Source organism: Podarcis tiliguerta (assembly GCF_965153285.1).
Source record: "Podarcis tiliguerta genome assembly, chromosome: 4".
In the NCBI taxonomy this organism is placed as follows: Eukaryota; Metazoa; Chordata; class Lepidosauria; order Squamata; family Lacertidae; genus Podarcis; species Podarcis tiliguerta.
The window spans coordinates 8,837,502-8,853,914 of record NC_139537.1 but is presented as its reverse complement, the minus strand read 5'-3'; the positions used below and the strand labels follow the sequence as shown (position 1 = coordinate 8,853,914).

Sequence of the window (16,413 nt, the reverse complement as noted above, 5' to 3'; positions counted from 1 at the left end):
CACTGGAAGGACAGATCCTAAAGCTGAGGCTCCAGTATTTTGGCCACCTCATGAGAAGAGAAGACTCCCTGGAAAAGACCCTGATGCTGGGAAAGATGGAGGGCACAAGGAGAAGGGGACAAGAGAGGACGAGATGGCTGGACAGTGTTCTCGAAGCTACCAGCATGAGTCTGACCAAACTGCGGGAGGCAGTGGAAGACAGGAGTGCCCGGCGTGCTCTGGTCCATGGGGTCAAGAAGAGTCAGACATGACTAAAGGACTAAACAACATCCTTTGGTGTAGGGTTTGGCCTGTTTGTCCAATATAGAGAGCTGAAGGACACTGCTGGCATTTAAATTATTATTATTATTTATTTATTTATTTATTTATTTATTTATTTATTTATACCCCACCCTTCCCGGTTCAGAAAACCGGGCTCAGGGCAGCTAACAAGAAATTTAAAACACTTAATTGATGCAACAACAAAAAACAGCATAAAATACAGTATAAAACGTGAATAACAATAAATTCAGAATTCATGTGTTTGACCAAACTGCGGGAGGCAGTGGAAGACAGGAGTGCCTGGCCTGCTCTGGTTCATGGGGTCACGAAGAGTCGGACAGGACTAAACGACTAAACAACAACAACAAATATCCTAAATATACCATAGTCTCCAATGCCCCTCATTCCGTAGAAACTGAAGCTTGGGCAGGTGCCTGCAGTGGCTTAGCGTGGGGGGTGCAGGGGGGGCCGGCTGCACCGGGCGCAACATCTGGGGGGGGGCGCGCTCGCACTCGCAGCTCTCTGCCCCTACCTGGCTCACTCTCTCTCACTGTAGTGCTGGCTGTGCGAATCCGATCCGAGCCGCCGGGTCGCCGCCCACTGTGGAGGGGAGGGTGCCAGGCGTGCGGTGCGGTGCGGAGAGAGAGCGAGGGACTATCTGGGGGAGGGACAGTGCAGCGGGGGGGGGGGGGGCGCAAATTACTTGCCTTGCCCCGGGTGCTGACATCCCACGCTACGCCACTGGGTGCCTAGAACCACTGGAATCTTGCAGCGCCCAGTGATTGGGGTGTCAACAGTACATTACAAAGAAGCATCTCTCTCCACGTTTGCGAACTTGCCTTCTAGGATGGGATTGGCTTCCAGAACTTGCTGTTCGATCCAAGAGTGCTGCCCGCTGATCGCAGCCAGGAACTGCAGGATCAGTTTGGTGCTTTCTGTCTTCCCTGCGCCCGACTCACCGCTGCAACAACAATAACAACAAAATTGGGTGTAGCCATACGGATCTCATTAAGACGAAGGACAGCAAATCTTCTGGGCCCCCAATTTCCTCACTTCTGTGGTTCTCCATGATCCCAGAGCAGTGCCAGATTTACGTATAAGCTAAACAAGCTATAGCTATAGCTTAGCCACTCTCTTGCGGGCCCCCCAAAAAATTAAAGGGAAAAAAACCTGGATGTACATTTCCAAAGTGGGACACGGGTGGCGCTGTGGGTTAAACCACAGAGCCTAGGGCTTGCCGATCAGAAGGTCAGCGGTTCGAATCCCCACGACGGGGTGAGCTCCTGTTGCTCCGTCCCTGCTCCTGCCAACCTAGCAGTTCGAAAGAACACCAGTGCAAGTAGATAAATAGGTACCGCTCCGGCGGGAAGGTAAATGGTGTTTCCGTGCACTGCTCTGGTTTGCCAGAAGTGGCTTAGTCATGCTGGGCACATGACCCAGAAGCTGTACGCCGGCTCCCTTGGCCAGTAAAGTGAGATGAGCGCCGCAACCCCAGAGGTGTCCACGACTGGACCTAATGGTCAGGGGTCCCTTTACCTTTACCTTACATTTCCAAAATATAAGATAAAAAACAAATAAAATAAAACCTACACACAGCAAGAATGTTTTGTGTTGTGTAGGCTCCTATGATGTAAGGAATGGGCCCCGCCTGCTAGCCTGCTCCCTAAAATATCACAGGTTTGCTCCTTTCTATATATAGGGTGCCTACATTCTGCATGGACTGCTTGCATGGCTTGAGATACCTATTACGTCCATAAATTACCATATATTCAACACAAAAAACAGCGACAATTTGCTGCTGACAAAGGACAGCTGGACATTTAAAGGGCCCCATTACCTTGAATAGTTTAGGGTCTCATCAAACCTAAATCCAGCCCTGTCCCAGACCACAGCTGTGCGTTTCCCCTTTTTTAAGGGAAATTCTCTTATTCTGAATAGGATTCCTCGCAAGAAAAGGGAAAAGTTGACAGCTAGGTCCCAGACACAGGGAGATGTGAAAGACAGCTTCTAGGAGCCAAGGGGGAATTTAGTGTGAGCCTTCAGACTGGACCCCCAAAGGGAATTTTCTCCCGAAACAAGCTCCTTGCTTTTGCCAGAACCAAGAGTCTGTTGCCAAAATCTCCAGTAAGTATCTCTGCTAGCAAATCTGGGAGGAAAGACCTTTGGCCTGGGCGTCAGTCCTGGGTAAAATGGACCAGCAGCTCAAACTCCTGACTTATAAGAAGCCGCAGCTCCTTCAAAGCAAAGAGATGGAGCCTTTGACAGCCACGCACCTGTGGAATCCGTCCACCCACCTTATAATGCAACACTGGTCTTTGTTGTTCCTCTGCATATTAAAGTAGCAGTTGTCTGCGATGGCGAAAATGTGCGGGGGCATCTCCCCAATTTTTTTGTTGGTGTAGAGGCGGATCTGTTCCGGTGAGTAGATTGGAAGCAGCTGGTAAGGGTTCACTGCCACCAATATGGAGCCGGTGTAGGTCTGGAAAGAGGAAAGTCTTGTTCACACAAAGATAAAAACGCAAGAACAGCTGCGTTGGATAGGGGTGGATGAATCGGTCAATTTCAGTTTCTCTCTGCTTCTTGGTTTTTCAGATGAAATCCCTAGAATTCTGCAGCAGTTTGCATTTTTTTAAAAAAAAACCCTCATGTGCCTGCATATTTATGTACCGTATTTTTTGCTCTATAGGATGCACCCGACCATAGGACACACCTTGTTTTTAGAGGGGGAGAACAAGAAGGAAAAAAATTCTCCCTCTCTGCGCAGCACACCTTCAGAGAAACTCCATTTCTCCTGCCGCTTCGCAGAGAGGGGGAGATTTCTCTCTCTCTTGTTCTCCCCCTCTAAAACAAGGTGCGTTCAAGGTGCGTTCAGTCGCCTTCAGTGAAGGCAACCCCAAGCCTCTGGTGGCGGCTACCTTGGAAGCCTGGAGAGCGAAAGGGGTCGGTGCGCACTGACCCCTCTTGCTCTGGAGGCTTCAGTGAAGGCAACCTGAAGCCTCAGGAGCGCGGCGATAGTTTGGGTTACTTTCGAGCGCTGCTTTCCCCCATCGCCAGCCCCAAAGAACAGGTCGGGGAGCAGCGCAAAGGCTGCGTGCTTTTCCCCACCGCCAGCCTCAAAGATCCCTGAAGCCTTTGGAGTGCAGCGCGAGTTCTGAAGACTCTCCTGGCTTCAGCGAAAGGAACCTGAAGCCTCCGGAACGCGACAGGAACTCGCGCTGCACTCCGAAGGCTTCAGGCGGCTATCCCTGAAGCCTGGAGAGCGAGAGGGGTTGGTGCGCACCAGCCTCTCTTGCTCTCCAGGCTTCGCGTTGCTATGGCTGAAGCCAAGGAGCCTGCATTCGCTCCATAGGACGCACACACATTTCCCCTTAATTTTGGAGGGGGGAAAGTGCGTCCTATAGAGAGAAAAATACGGTATGTGATTTTGCATTAAAACACACACACCTCTGCAAGCAACTTTCCCTAATAAAATGCATTTTACGTCTTACTGTCGTTGATAATACAGTGGTGCCTCGCAAGACGAAAAGAATCCGTTCCACGGGTCTTTTCGTCTTGCGGTTTTTTCATCTTGCGAAGCAAGCCCATTGACGGAGTAGCGCTATTAGCGCTATTGGCGATTTAAGGGCTAAAAACGGCTTTTTAAGGGGTGGGGGATTAGCGGTTTTGCTGCTAAAATGCTTTTAGCAGCTTAGCGATTCAGAATAAGGGGTTTTGGACCAAAAAAAATTCAATTTTTTTCGTCAATTTTCGTCTTCCGAAGCAAGCCCATAGGGAAATTCGTCTTGCGAAGCGCCTCTGCAGACGGAAAACCCTTTCGTCTTGCGGGTTTTCCGTCTTGCGAGGCATTCGTCTTGCGGGGCACCACTGTATGCAGTTTTATGCATGCTTTCTTCTAATATTCTTAATTTATTCAGTGGTATACTCAAACGAATATACCACTTTTTCATACACATTCTTTGGTTGCCTCCGTGTGCCCTAAATTACTGGAAGGAATATATGGATCTTCACAGAAAACCAAACCTGTTGCTATTGTTTATAAATGTTTATTGGGAGCAGGTAAATAGAAGCTCAAGGACTTAAATAGTCCGGGGAATTAGAATATGTTCTACAAGCTAAGCAATGGAAAATTGCTTTGGAATCCATACGAAATGTTTCTTGAGATTTAAAATTGAGATGGATTCAACAGAAAATTGCTATTTTGAGTGTACTGGACTCCGCAATGACTTTGCAGGAAGGCATTTTCTAATCTCTATAGATGCTGGAGGTGAAATTCCTTGCTGAGACACATTATATGAGCACATTAGTGAGGAGCAAAGGGCCCTCCAATTTTCTATGGTTTGCAGAAGGAACAAAACAACAAAATCACATCATTACTCAGTGCCATTGTTTCTGTACATGCAAAAAATGGTGCCATGCACGGGCAGTTAGGCAAAGCTTTTGGTGATGCTCATTTCACCAGAACGTGAATATTAAGAAACAAATCACTACAACTCCCAATACCGGTCTTCGTTTAGACACAGTTTGCTGCCAGTTCCTTGTTGTTAGCAAAGCCGCACAGCCGCACAGCAAGCCAATGGAGTATGAGGTTTAAACAAATGAGTTTATAAAGCAAATACAGACAGATGGAAGAACTCCACAGCGCTTAGTATCAATGAATGACCAAGCAGGTCACAATGAAATGAAAAGGCTTTTTTGGGGGGCGTGTGTGAAAATGGGATGGCTCATGAGTTTGGCTAGTTAGACTTACCCTCCCGCCGCAGTTGGTCTAAAATTTGAAAAGCAGAGGCAGAGGGGAAAACATGTTGTCTGTTATCAGCAGATCACAAAACTCTTTGTCAAAGTCAAAGACATCCGAGGAAAGGAGGAGGAGGAGGGAAGAGGAAAAGGATGCCCTACGCTGTCCCACGGCTGAGCATGTGATTTTCTAAGAGGCATAAACCACAAACTGAAACATACGGCACAAGACATCTATGACACTGTTGGTATTGTAACCTGCCCCATCAACCTCATTTGGGGCGTGAGTTTGACTGGCATGACCTGCCAGCTGCCAGGATCGGAAGCGGGCAAAGAATCAGGAGACATGGAGATGGCATCTTAGGTCAATGCCCTATCCAGTCTTGAGTTTGTTTAAAATCTAAAACAGCTTATCTTATATTCCTTTCTTTGAATTTGCGCCATTTAGGTTTTTTAAACCTTTTTGTAAAGGCAGCACTGGAATTTTCACAGCTGAGTCCTTAACTCTTTATTACTGTGCTTTGCTCCTTTTAAATTGGGCTTTGTCTAAAACTTGCCATTTAGTTTTTCAAACCTTTTTTTGTAAATTCAGTATTAGAAACTGTACCTTTGAGTCCTCAATCCTTTATTGCTGCGCTTTGATTCACCTAGGTAGAGCTAGGATTATAATACTTCAGAATTTTTGGGAGTTCTACCCCCTTTTTTGAATTTTTGGTCGTTTAAGGTTTATGATTTTTCTATTTCCTTCTGAGGAAACTGAATAGTTCAGTGAAACGAGGTTTGTAGCCAGCATCCCGTTAAGGCTTTGTTCAATTTTAGGTTTTTCTAATTTTTTTCTTAAACTTTTTGATTTTTACTATTTAGTTTATTTCCATAAGATAATATTTCTAGTTGATTACTTCTTGTTTCAGGGATTTTCACGGTATTTCATTTGTTTTGTGCAATTTCTCAGTTCCATGGCTGTCTTTTTTCTACTGGGAATAGGATTTATGCAGATATTAGACCTGACAGAACCCTTTTTTGCTTGGTAAATTACAAATTTTGGTTGGAAGAGGAAGGCCTTCAGCAAACACCGAAAAAGGCAACAGAGCCAGTGCCTGACTAATATTCATGGGGAGGGGAGTTTCAAAGGACAGCTGCCCAGCTCTTATACTGTGCTGAATAGGCTTCATGATAAGATGGTCTCCGCTGGAATCGTTTGTTTGCAGCGCACAGTGGTTGGTTGGGTAAATAAGGGCCAAGTCAATCTTTTAGGTACCCCGGTCTCTCAGGCCGTGTAAAGGTAAGATAGGTAGGTAAAACCCTGGATGGTTAAGGTAAAGGTAAAGGTACCCCTGCCCGTACGGGCCAGTCTTAACAGACTCTAGGGTTGTGCGCCCATCTCACTCAAGAGGCCGGGGGCCAGCGCTGTCCGGAGACACTTCCGGGTCACGTGGCCAGCGTGACAACGCTGCTCTGGCGAGCCAGCGCAGCACACGGAAACGCCGTTTACCTTCCCGCTAGTAAGCGGTCCCTATTTATCTACTTGCACCTGGGAGTGCTTTCGAACTGCTAGGTTGGCAGGCGCTGGGACTGAACAAGGGGAGCGCACCCCGCCGCGGGGATTCGAACCGCCGACCTTTCGATCGGCAAGCCCTAGGCGCTGAGGCCTTTACCCACAGCGCCACCCGCGTCCCCTAAAGGTAAGATAGGTAGGTAAAACCCTGGATGGTTAAGTCCAGTCAAAGGTGATTATGGGGTTGCGGCACTCATCTCACTTTCAGGCCAAGGGAGCCGGCGTTTGTCCACAGACAGCTTTCCAGGTCATGTGGCCAGCAGGACTAAACTGCTTCTGGCGCAACAGGACACTGTGATGGAAACCAGAGCAGCGCACGGAAACGCCATTTACCTTCCCGCCGGAGCGGCACCTATTTATCTACTTGCACTGGTGTGCTTTCAAACTGCTAGGTTGGCAGGAGCAGGGACAGAGCAACGGCAGCTCACTGCGTCACGGGGATTCGAACCACTGGCCTTCTGATCAGCAAGCCCAAGAGGCTCAGTGGTTTGGACCACAGCGCCACCCGTGTCCAGTGACACAGGTCCCCAGGCTGTGTGGGGCTGCGCTCAACAAAAGCAGCCCCTTAAACTTAGCCCAAGAGCTGATTTGCTGACATTTCGACGTCTCCAATATTTGATGCTTGGCAGTTGCTGATGCAACAGTGCCCTATAGATTTACCCCTTCATACAATGTCCTTCTGGACAGCTCCACTCCTTTGAAAGACACAGCTAGACAGCTGCCCCCTCAAATGTGATGCTGACGAGTTGCCCATTGGGACTCATTGCTTAAGAAGGCTGGAGCGTATGGGTCTTGCGGGGTGTGGGAGCGATTCAGTAAGAACCATCAAGGAGCCTAGGGTTGCTAATCTGATGAAAAATTCATTGCTGCTTCAGGGTGAACCTCCTAAGAAGAGACAGATATCCAGGACAGTGTTACATGCACTTAATGAAAAGTTAATGCGCTGCGCTGAGGCCAGGGTGCTCAGATGCCTCTGGTCACACCAAGATGTGGCTGCCTCTTCTCTTCCTTCACCCCCCCCAAATGCAAATTTAAATTCTAAGCAGAGACAGGAGTTAGCAGTAGAAGATCATGGGGTTGTTTCTCACACATACAAGATAATAATAATATAATAAGGTAAAGGGACCCCTGACCATTAGGTCCAGTCGTGGCCGACTCTGGGGTTGCGGCGTTCATCTCGCTTTATTGGCCGAGGGAGCCGGCGTCCAGCTTCCGGGTCATGTGGCCAGCATGACTAAGCCACTTCTGGCGAACCAGAGCAGCGCACGGAAACGCCGTTTACCTTCCCGCTGGAGCGGTACCTATTTATCTACTTGCACTTTGATGTGCTTTCAAACTGCTAGATGGGCAGGAACTGGGACCAAACAAGGGGAGCTCACCCGTCGCGGGGATTTGAACCACCAGCCTTCTGATCAGCAAGTCCTAGGCTCTGTGGTTTAACCCACATCGCCACCCACATCCCTAATAATAATTTATTATTTATATCCTGCCCATCTGGCTGGGTTTTCCCAGTCACTCTGGGCGGCTTCCAACTGAACGTTAAAAACAATACAGTGTCAGACATTAAAAACTTCCCTAAACAGGGCCGCCTTCAGTTGTCTTTTAAAGGTAAAATAGTTGTTTATTGCCTTGACATCTGCTGAGAGGGCGTTCCACAGGGCGGGCGCCACCACCGAGAAGGCCCTCTGCCTGGTTCCCTGTAACCTCTCTTCTCGCAGCGAGGGAACCGCCAGAAGGCCCTCAGAGCTGGACCTCAGTGCCCGGGCTGGATGATGGGGGTCCGTTGCATTAGGGTACGGGGAGAGAGGAAGGCTCTCTCACTCTCCCATCCCAGCCATGTGCTCTCAGCACATGGCCACCACCCTGGCTGCCTCCACAAAAACAGACCCATGACTGTGAGCAGAGGTCGGCTGGCCATCTGTCATAGAAGCTTCAGTTGAGATTTCTGCATTGCAGGGGGTTGGAATAGATGGCCTCTGGTGCCCCTTCCAACTCTACGATTCTGTGGCTCCCTGAGAGCAGTGTCCTCGCTCTTTAGATCCTACACTTTCAATTTGAACCTGGCTTGATCCTTTGTTCCTCTTCCTTCCCTCCCTCTCCCCTTTTTATGAAGATTACCTGCTCTGGGATCCCACAGCTAATTCTCCCCTGGTCTCCTTGCTGGCCCAAATTTAGCCAGCTAGCCCTGGTGATCATCTAATGTTTATTGGATGAATTTCCCCCCTAAATTGATTTTTGATTTTTGATTTTATTGCTATTTACGCTTTATACCGTATTTTATGCTGGTTTCTTTGTAACATCAATTAAGTGTTTTAAATTTGTTGTTAGCTGGCCTGAGCACGGTTTCCTGAACCAGGAAGGGTGGGGTATAAATAAATTATTATTATTATTATTATTACACTGAGCCAATTTTAGCCTACCGTACAAGCCTGTTGTACGGATTTCCACGATCGTGTAAAGCGCTGAATGGGTCTATTGGTCTATGGAATATGCACAGTCCATCTTAAATGGGGACACTTTTTTAAAAGGTTGGCCCATGGCAGGGCCTTTTTGGGGATGTATCATCACTGTAGCAGTCAAAAAGAACATTTCCTGTTTCCTAGAGTGGACATGCAGGGGGGATGTTGCTCTAGCCAGGAGGACTTCGTGTCATACCTTCTCTGGAGCATCCTCACTCTTCTGTGACCAGGTAGATGGGCGTGATCCTAGCAGACCCTACAAAAGGGCTAGTCACGCAGCCATCTTCCTCCTTTTGCCTTTTTTGCTCTCTTGCTCTCTGCTGGCTCTTAGCCAGCAACACATGGCTCATCTATTAGAGGATTGAAGCCACAAGATAGAAAGTCTGAGGCTTGATGTAAAGATAAAGCCTGCCTTCGGAATACTACTGTGGACTGAATGTAAGTAAACTTTACTCTTACTTTCAATCAAGATTGTTGTGTTATTACACCTGTATTGGTTTTGGGGTTTTTTTCATTGTAATTTTACTGGTGTTAGCCACCCTGAGCCTGGCTCTGGCAGGGGAGGGCGGGATATAAATAAAAAATTATTATTATTATTATTATTATTATTATTATTGGGAAATAAAAGGGGAAACTTACCAGGAACAAGCCAGACTGCATTGCTTAACTTAAATGATTCTAATGAATCCATCAACTTGCTTCCAGCAATGCTCAGTGTGCTCTGCTGCTTGCTCACTAGCGTGAGTGAGGGGGGATAATACTGAATAAATACATCCTCTCCTACTTCCCTCAACGGGACGCGGGTGGCGCTGTGGGTAAAACCTCAGCGCCTAGGACTTGCCGATCGCATGGTCGGCGGTTTGAATTCCAGCAGCGGGGTGCGCTCCCGTCGTTCGGTCCCAGCGCCTGCCAACCTAGCAGTTCAAAAGCACCCCTGGGTGAAAGTAGATAAATAGGGACCGCTTACCAGCGGGAAGGTAAACGGCGTTCCGTGTGCTGCGCTGGCTCGCCAGATGCAGCTTGTCACGCTGGCCACGTGACCCGGAAGTGTCTGCGGACAGCGCTGGCTGCCGGCCTATAGAGTGAGATGAGCGTACAACCCTAGAATCTGGCAAGAGTGGCCCGTACGGGCAGGGGTACCTTTACCTTACTTTCCTCAACATTCCCACAGTTTTCAGTGGCAGGCCTCTGTTTGTGTAACCTCAGTGGGTTGTGTCTGTCTCCCCCATCACGGAACTTCCAGGAGGGATTTAATAATTTAATAATACTGTCCCCTGGCAGCTCTGAAATCATCATCGTAGACACTGCTTTTAACTGTCTTTAGAATGCTTTTTTAATGCTTTTGAATTATGGTGCTGGAGGAGACTCTTGAGAGTCCCATGGACTGCAAGAAGATCAAACCTCTCCATTCTGAAGGAAATCAGCCCTGAGTGCTCACTGGAAGGACAGATCCTGAAGCTGAGGCTCCAATACTTTGGCCACCTCATGAGAAGAGAAGACTCCCTGGAAAAGACCCTGATGTTGGGAAAGATGGAGGGCACAAGGAGAAGGGGACGACGGAGGACGAGATGGTTGGACAGTGTTCTCGAAGCTACCAGCATGAGTTTGACCAAACTGCAAGAGGCAGTGGAAGACAGGAGTGCCTGGCGTGCTCTGGTCCATGGGGTCACGAAGAGTCAGACACGACTAAACTACTAAACAACAACAGAATGCTTTTTAAAATGGTGGTGGTAAGCATTGTTATGGGTGAGTTCGCCACCCTGGGCTCCCTTTGGGAGGAAGGGTGGGATATTAACAGAACAAATAAATGAATAAATTGTTGTTGTTGTTGTTGTTGTTATGATTTCCTGCAAGTAAAGTCTGATTAAGAGGGGATGAGTCTGGGACAGACACAGGGAACAAAAGGGAGGCATGACCAATTGCGACACTCACGTAAATCAGGTGTTCCCGGTAGCGGATGAGCAGGTTGCGGAGGATGCCTGCCTCGTTCAGGTCTCCCAGACGGATCATGTCCTCCACCCCGTGGATGGAGGTGGGGTGCATAGGTTTGATGTGGCTGGCATTCTGGGGGGATATCCAGTGCTCCTGCAAAAGGGCAGGGGGAAGAGCAGAGTGTGCCGGCAGTTAGAAAGAGACAAGAAAAAGCAAGTTAGATCACGCAAGCCGAGCCCAGGGAGGAATGCCCTGGCGACGCTTTACTGAGCAAAGTGAACAAAAAGAGCATATAATTTGAGGAGGAAGGTTTTTTGCTAAAGAAGCGGAGGAGAAGCTTCCTTGCAATTGCACAGCCAATTGGAGCACTTGCTAATGATAATAATAATAATAATAATAATAATAATAATAATAATAATAATAATAATATTTATATCCCGCCCTCCCCAGCCAAAGCTGGGCTCAGAGCGGCTAACAACAGTAAAATAATACAGCATTCTAAAATCAATTCATTATAAAATCAGTTCAACTCAAATTGATGGCAACCATTGGGCTAGAGTTCTGTGAAGATTACCAAAGGAGAGGGTCAGGCTGTGCCCTGACCAAAGGCCTGGTGGAACAGCTCTGTCTTCCAGGCCTTGCGGAAAGATGTCAAGTCCCGCAGGGCCCTAGTTTCTTCTGACAGAGCATTCCACCATATTGGAGCCACAGCCGAAAAAGCCCTGGCTCTGGTTGAGGCCAGCCTAACTTCTCTGTGGCCTGGGAACTCCAAGATGTTTTGGTTTGAAGACCATAAGGTCCTCCGTGGGACATACCAGGAGAGGCGGTCCCATAGGTACGAGGGTCCTAGGCTGTATAGGGCTTTAAAGGTCTCAACCAGCACCTTAAACCTGATCCTGTACTCCACCGGGAGCCCATAAGGAGTCTCACCACGGCATTGGGCACATGCTGGAGATTCTGGGTGAGTCTCAAGGGCAGCCCCATGTAGAGCGAGTTACAATAATCCAGTCTGGAGGTGACCGTCGCATGGATCACAGTGGCTAGGTCAGGCTGAGAGAGGTAAGGAGCCAACTGCTCAGCTTGGCGGAGATGAAGAAATGCCGCCTCTGTAATCTTCATGCCTAAGCAACATTTCCAACACACACACACACACACACAGAGTACTGGGCAGTTGACTGAGAACAGAATTAACCCCTAAGTTACAAACTGAATGAGCCCTTCTGTTGCACTTCCAACAGGGCACTTAAAGATGGCAGGGAAGCAATTTGCAAGTGGATTTAATAAAATACCGTATTTTTTCTCTATAAGACTCATATTTTCATTCCAAAAAAGTATGGGGAAATGTGTGTGCGTCTTATGGAGCGAATGCAGGCTGCGCAGCTATCCCAGAAGCCAGAACAGCAAGAGGGATTGCTGCTTTCACTGCACAGCGATCCCTCTTGCTGTTCTGGCTTCTGAGATTCAGAGTATATTTTTTCTTGTTTTCCTCCTCCAAAGCCTAGGTGCGTCTTGTGGTCTGGTGCGTCTTATAGAGTGAAAAATATGGTAATATTTGCTGAACATCCGGTTGCAAATGGAGTCTGCTTAAGCACTTGTGTTCCTCAATACGAAATGGTGATCTCTCACGGCAGAGCAAGACCTAGGAGGAAGACACAGCCAGAATAAGACCGTCGATTTCCATTTCCATCTTACATACATTTCCTTCATCGTCTAGAACTTGGATTTGCCCAGAATCACACAGCTTGACCACTGCTCCGATGGGAACATCAAATTCTCTCCCGGTCTTCAGGTCCATCCATACATAATCTCCCTGGAAGGAAACACAAGGGGAAATTTAATTTTTGAGGAAATGCGCTGGAAAACAAGCAAAGGAGAGCAGGACTGCAGGCGAAGCGGTAATAACTTTAATAATAATAATATGAATAATATTAATAGGAGCTTAAGCTGACAGAATACGCTCAGCTTGCACATTTAACATATAGAATAAGAGAACAAGAAGAACATACGTTTAGAGAAGATTGGAAAACGTTTGTTGAATATATGGAAAATAATTGTGTACAGGCTGAAAACGTTGGCAGCATTAAGATAAATTCAACAGTGTGAATAAGTTTTGATGGATGTAATAATGATGGAATACAGAATGGTTTAGCTTATGTAAAATATGCAGGGATTTAGGATATGTAAAATGAGCCATGGAAAGAAAAGAAGGGAAGTCATTGATATTTTATGGTTGTAAAAGTGAGTACCGTATTTTTCGCCCTATAAAGGTAAAGGTACCCCTGCCCGTACGGGCCAGTCTTGCCAGACTCTAGGGTTGTGCGCTCATCTCACTCTATAGGCCCGGAGCCAGCGCTGTCCGCAGACACTTCCGGGTCACGTAGCCAGCGTGACAAGCTGCATCTGGCGAGCCAGAGCAGCACACGGAACGCCGTTTACCTTCCCGCTGGTAAGCGGTCCCTATTTATCTACTTGCCCCCGGGGGTGCTTTCGAACTGCTAGGTTGGCAGGCACTGGGACCGAACAGCGGGAGCGCACCCCGCTGCGGGGATTCGAACTGCCGACCATGCGATCGGCAAGTCCTAGGCGCTGAGGTTTTACCCACAGCGCCACCCGCGTCCCTCTTTTTCGCCCTATAGGACACACTATTTCCCCTCCAAAAAGGAAGGGGAAATGTGTGTGCGTCTTATGGGGCGAATGCAGGCTCCTTGGCTTCAGCGATAGCAACGTGAAGCCTCCAAAGCCTGTGCTCCGGAGGCTTCGTGATGCTTTCGCTGAAGCCAGGAGAGTCTGCTCTTTGAGGCTGGCGGTGGGGGAAACCAGCGCTTCCCCCCCATCGCCAGCCCCAGAGGATGGGGGGCAGCGCTAAGGCAAGTGACGCCTTCCCGCTACTCTCCAACCCGGCTTTGAGGCTGGCAGTGGGGGAAAGCAGCGCTTCCCCCATCGCCAGCCCCAAAAGATGGGGGGGGGGGCCAAGCGAGAAGGCAAGCGATGCCTTGGCGCTGCTCCCCGACCCCACTTTGAGCTGCGTGCTCTTTAAAGGCTGTGCGGCTCTTGGGGGCTTTTCCCGAAGGAGGGAGAAGGGACTGACTGGCTGAGTCAGTCCCTTCTCCCTCCTGTGGGCTTTTGTGGGAGATGGGGGAATTCCCCCACCTCCTGCAAAAGCACCCAGAAGCCGTGCGCTTTTTAAAGGCTGCACGGCTTCTGCAGGCTTTTCTATGAGGTGTCTTGGGTTCCATGATCACTGCAGATGGTGACAGCACTCACGAAATTAAAAGACGCCTTCTTCTTGGGAGAAAAGCAATGACAAACCTAGACAGCATCTAAAAAAGCAGAGACATCACCTTGCCAACAAAGGTCCATCTGGTTAAAGCTCTCGTTTTCCCAGTAGTGATGTATGGAAGTGAGAACTGGACCATAAAGAAGGCTGAACGCCGAAGAATTTATGCTTTTAAATTCTGGGGCTGGAGGAGACTCTTGAGAGTCCCATGGACTGCAAGAAGATCAAATCTATCCATTCTGAAGGAAATCAGCCCTGAGTGCTCACTGAAAGGACAGATCGTGAAGCTGAGGCTCCAATACTTTGGCCACTTCATGAGAAGAGAAGACTCCCTGGAAAAGACCCTGATGTTGGGAAAGAGGGAGGGCACAAGGAGAAGGGGATGACAGAGGACGAGATGGTTGGACAGTGTTCTCGAAGCTACCAGCATGAGTTTGACCAAACTGCGGGAGGCAGTGGAAGACAAACAGTCATCAACAGGTTTACCATACCCATTGAGTCAATCACCCATCTCCTACTACCCTCCCGAGAAAAACCCTCCCACTATATATAAGGGTCTGGTGACTTCTGTGTATCTGAAGAAGTGTGTAGGCACATGAAAGCTCATACCCAGAACAAACTTAGTTGGTCTAAGCACGTCAAAGTGCAAGTAGATAAATAGGAACCGCTCCGTCGGGAAGGTAAACGGCGTTTTCGTGCGCTGCTCTGGTTCGCCAGAAGCGGCTTAGTCATGCTGACCACATGACCCGGAAGCTGTACGCTGGCTCCCTCGGCCAATGAAGCGAGTTGAGATCCGCAACCCCAGAGACGGCCATGACTGGACCTAATGGTCAGGGTTCCCTTTACCTTTAAGGTGCTGCTGGCCAATTTTTTAAAAAAAAATCGACATGAAATGTGTGTTTTACTTGTTTTTAATGCTGAGGCATTTACCGTCAAATCACCTCAAGATGTTTCTAGGAAGCGACACGTATAGGGAATTAAATACATTAATAATAAATAGATATAGATCTTCCTGCAAAAATTAATTGCAAACGTAGGGTACTCCTGTCACTCAGCTGGGATCTTCTGTTGGTGCCATGTCAAAGGTTCAAATTTAAAACTTTCATCAGTTCTGAATTGCTTTCTTCCCCGTTATCTGCAGTCTTTTCTGAACCAATCCCTTCTTATCTGTCACCAGAGGTCAAAAGAGCAGCCCGGTCTTGTTCTTGTCCCATGACTCTCTACTCAGCAAGGAGCGTGTGGGACCACAGGGAGAGATCATGTCCTCACGTCCTCTCTGGAGAGGATTTGAAAAGGAGAACCGGCTGGATGGGCAGAGAGAGTGAAGCTGATCTCGGAAAAGGGAAGGACATAGCAAGAAGAATGGAGGGGAATGAAGGGAGGTCTAAGCCCCACCCCCACCTTCCAGGTCCGCTTTAGGCCCTGCCCTCCGGTGCCAAGAGCTCCGCCTCCCAGACCCCACCCACATTATTTACCGTATTTTTCGCACCTGACCATAAGACGCACCTAGTTTTTAGAGGAGGAAAACAAGGGGGGGGGGAGTCTAAACGAAGCAGTGGATATATGATTTTTGTGGTTCATGCTGTGGCCACAGATATGTGATTTGATGGTGAATTTGGGGTGACCCAATGCTCTAGGGACCACGCACTCGCTCCATAAGATGCATAGACATTTCCCCTTACTTTTTAGGAAGAAAAAAGTGTGTCTTATGGACCAAAGAATACGGTACTTCTTTAGGTGGTTTAGACAGTGCTCCACAAAGAAAATCTCTAAAAGGTTTGCAACATCCCTTTAAAAAGGCAAACGCAAAAAATGGCATTTTTTTTAAAAAAAAGCACGCATCCTATTTTAGCGCAGAACTGGCAACAATTGTTGTCATTTTTATTTCTATTATTAGAATTTATCACTCCACCTTCACCCCAAGGTCCCAGTTAAAACACAATATTAAAAGCAGTGCTTAAAATTGCAGAAATAAGGCGAAAAGGAACATCCCAGGTGCCAAAAAGCCAGGGTAAAGGGGTGTGTTATCGATGAGAGAATATATTCTCTTGAAAATTAGCATAAACCGGAAGAACTGACACGGGGCAGGCCATAAGAGATCTAAAATGCAGTGGCAAGCAGCCTCACCTACCAAATATACAAGCATGCATTTTTATAATCCCAGTACGTTTCCGAGCACAATTCAAAGTAATGAC

General features: G+C 48.0%; 1 protein-coding gene across 2 annotated transcripts in view; it reads right to left on the bottom strand.

The window, feature by feature from the left end:
- The window catches only part of MYO7A (myosin VIIA), a 164,802-nt gene that overhangs the window by 101,267 nt on the left and 47,122 nt on the right, over window positions 1-16,413 (bottom strand). For both annotated transcript variants that reach the window (XM_083436022.1, XM_083436023.1), the window contains exons 3-7: window positions 12,638-12,751; window positions 10,942-11,094; window positions 5,009-5,026; window positions 2,556-2,740; window positions 1,101-1,222 (exon numbers count right to left, since the gene is read on the bottom strand). In XM_083436022.1, the coding sequence (XP_083292148.1) occupies window positions 1,101-1,222; window positions 2,556-2,740; window positions 5,009-5,026; window positions 10,942-11,094; window positions 12,638-12,751 (592 nt within the window). The remainder of the gene's footprint in view (window positions 1-1,100; window positions 1,223-2,555; window positions 2,741-5,008; window positions 5,027-10,941; window positions 11,095-12,637; window positions 12,752-16,413) is intronic.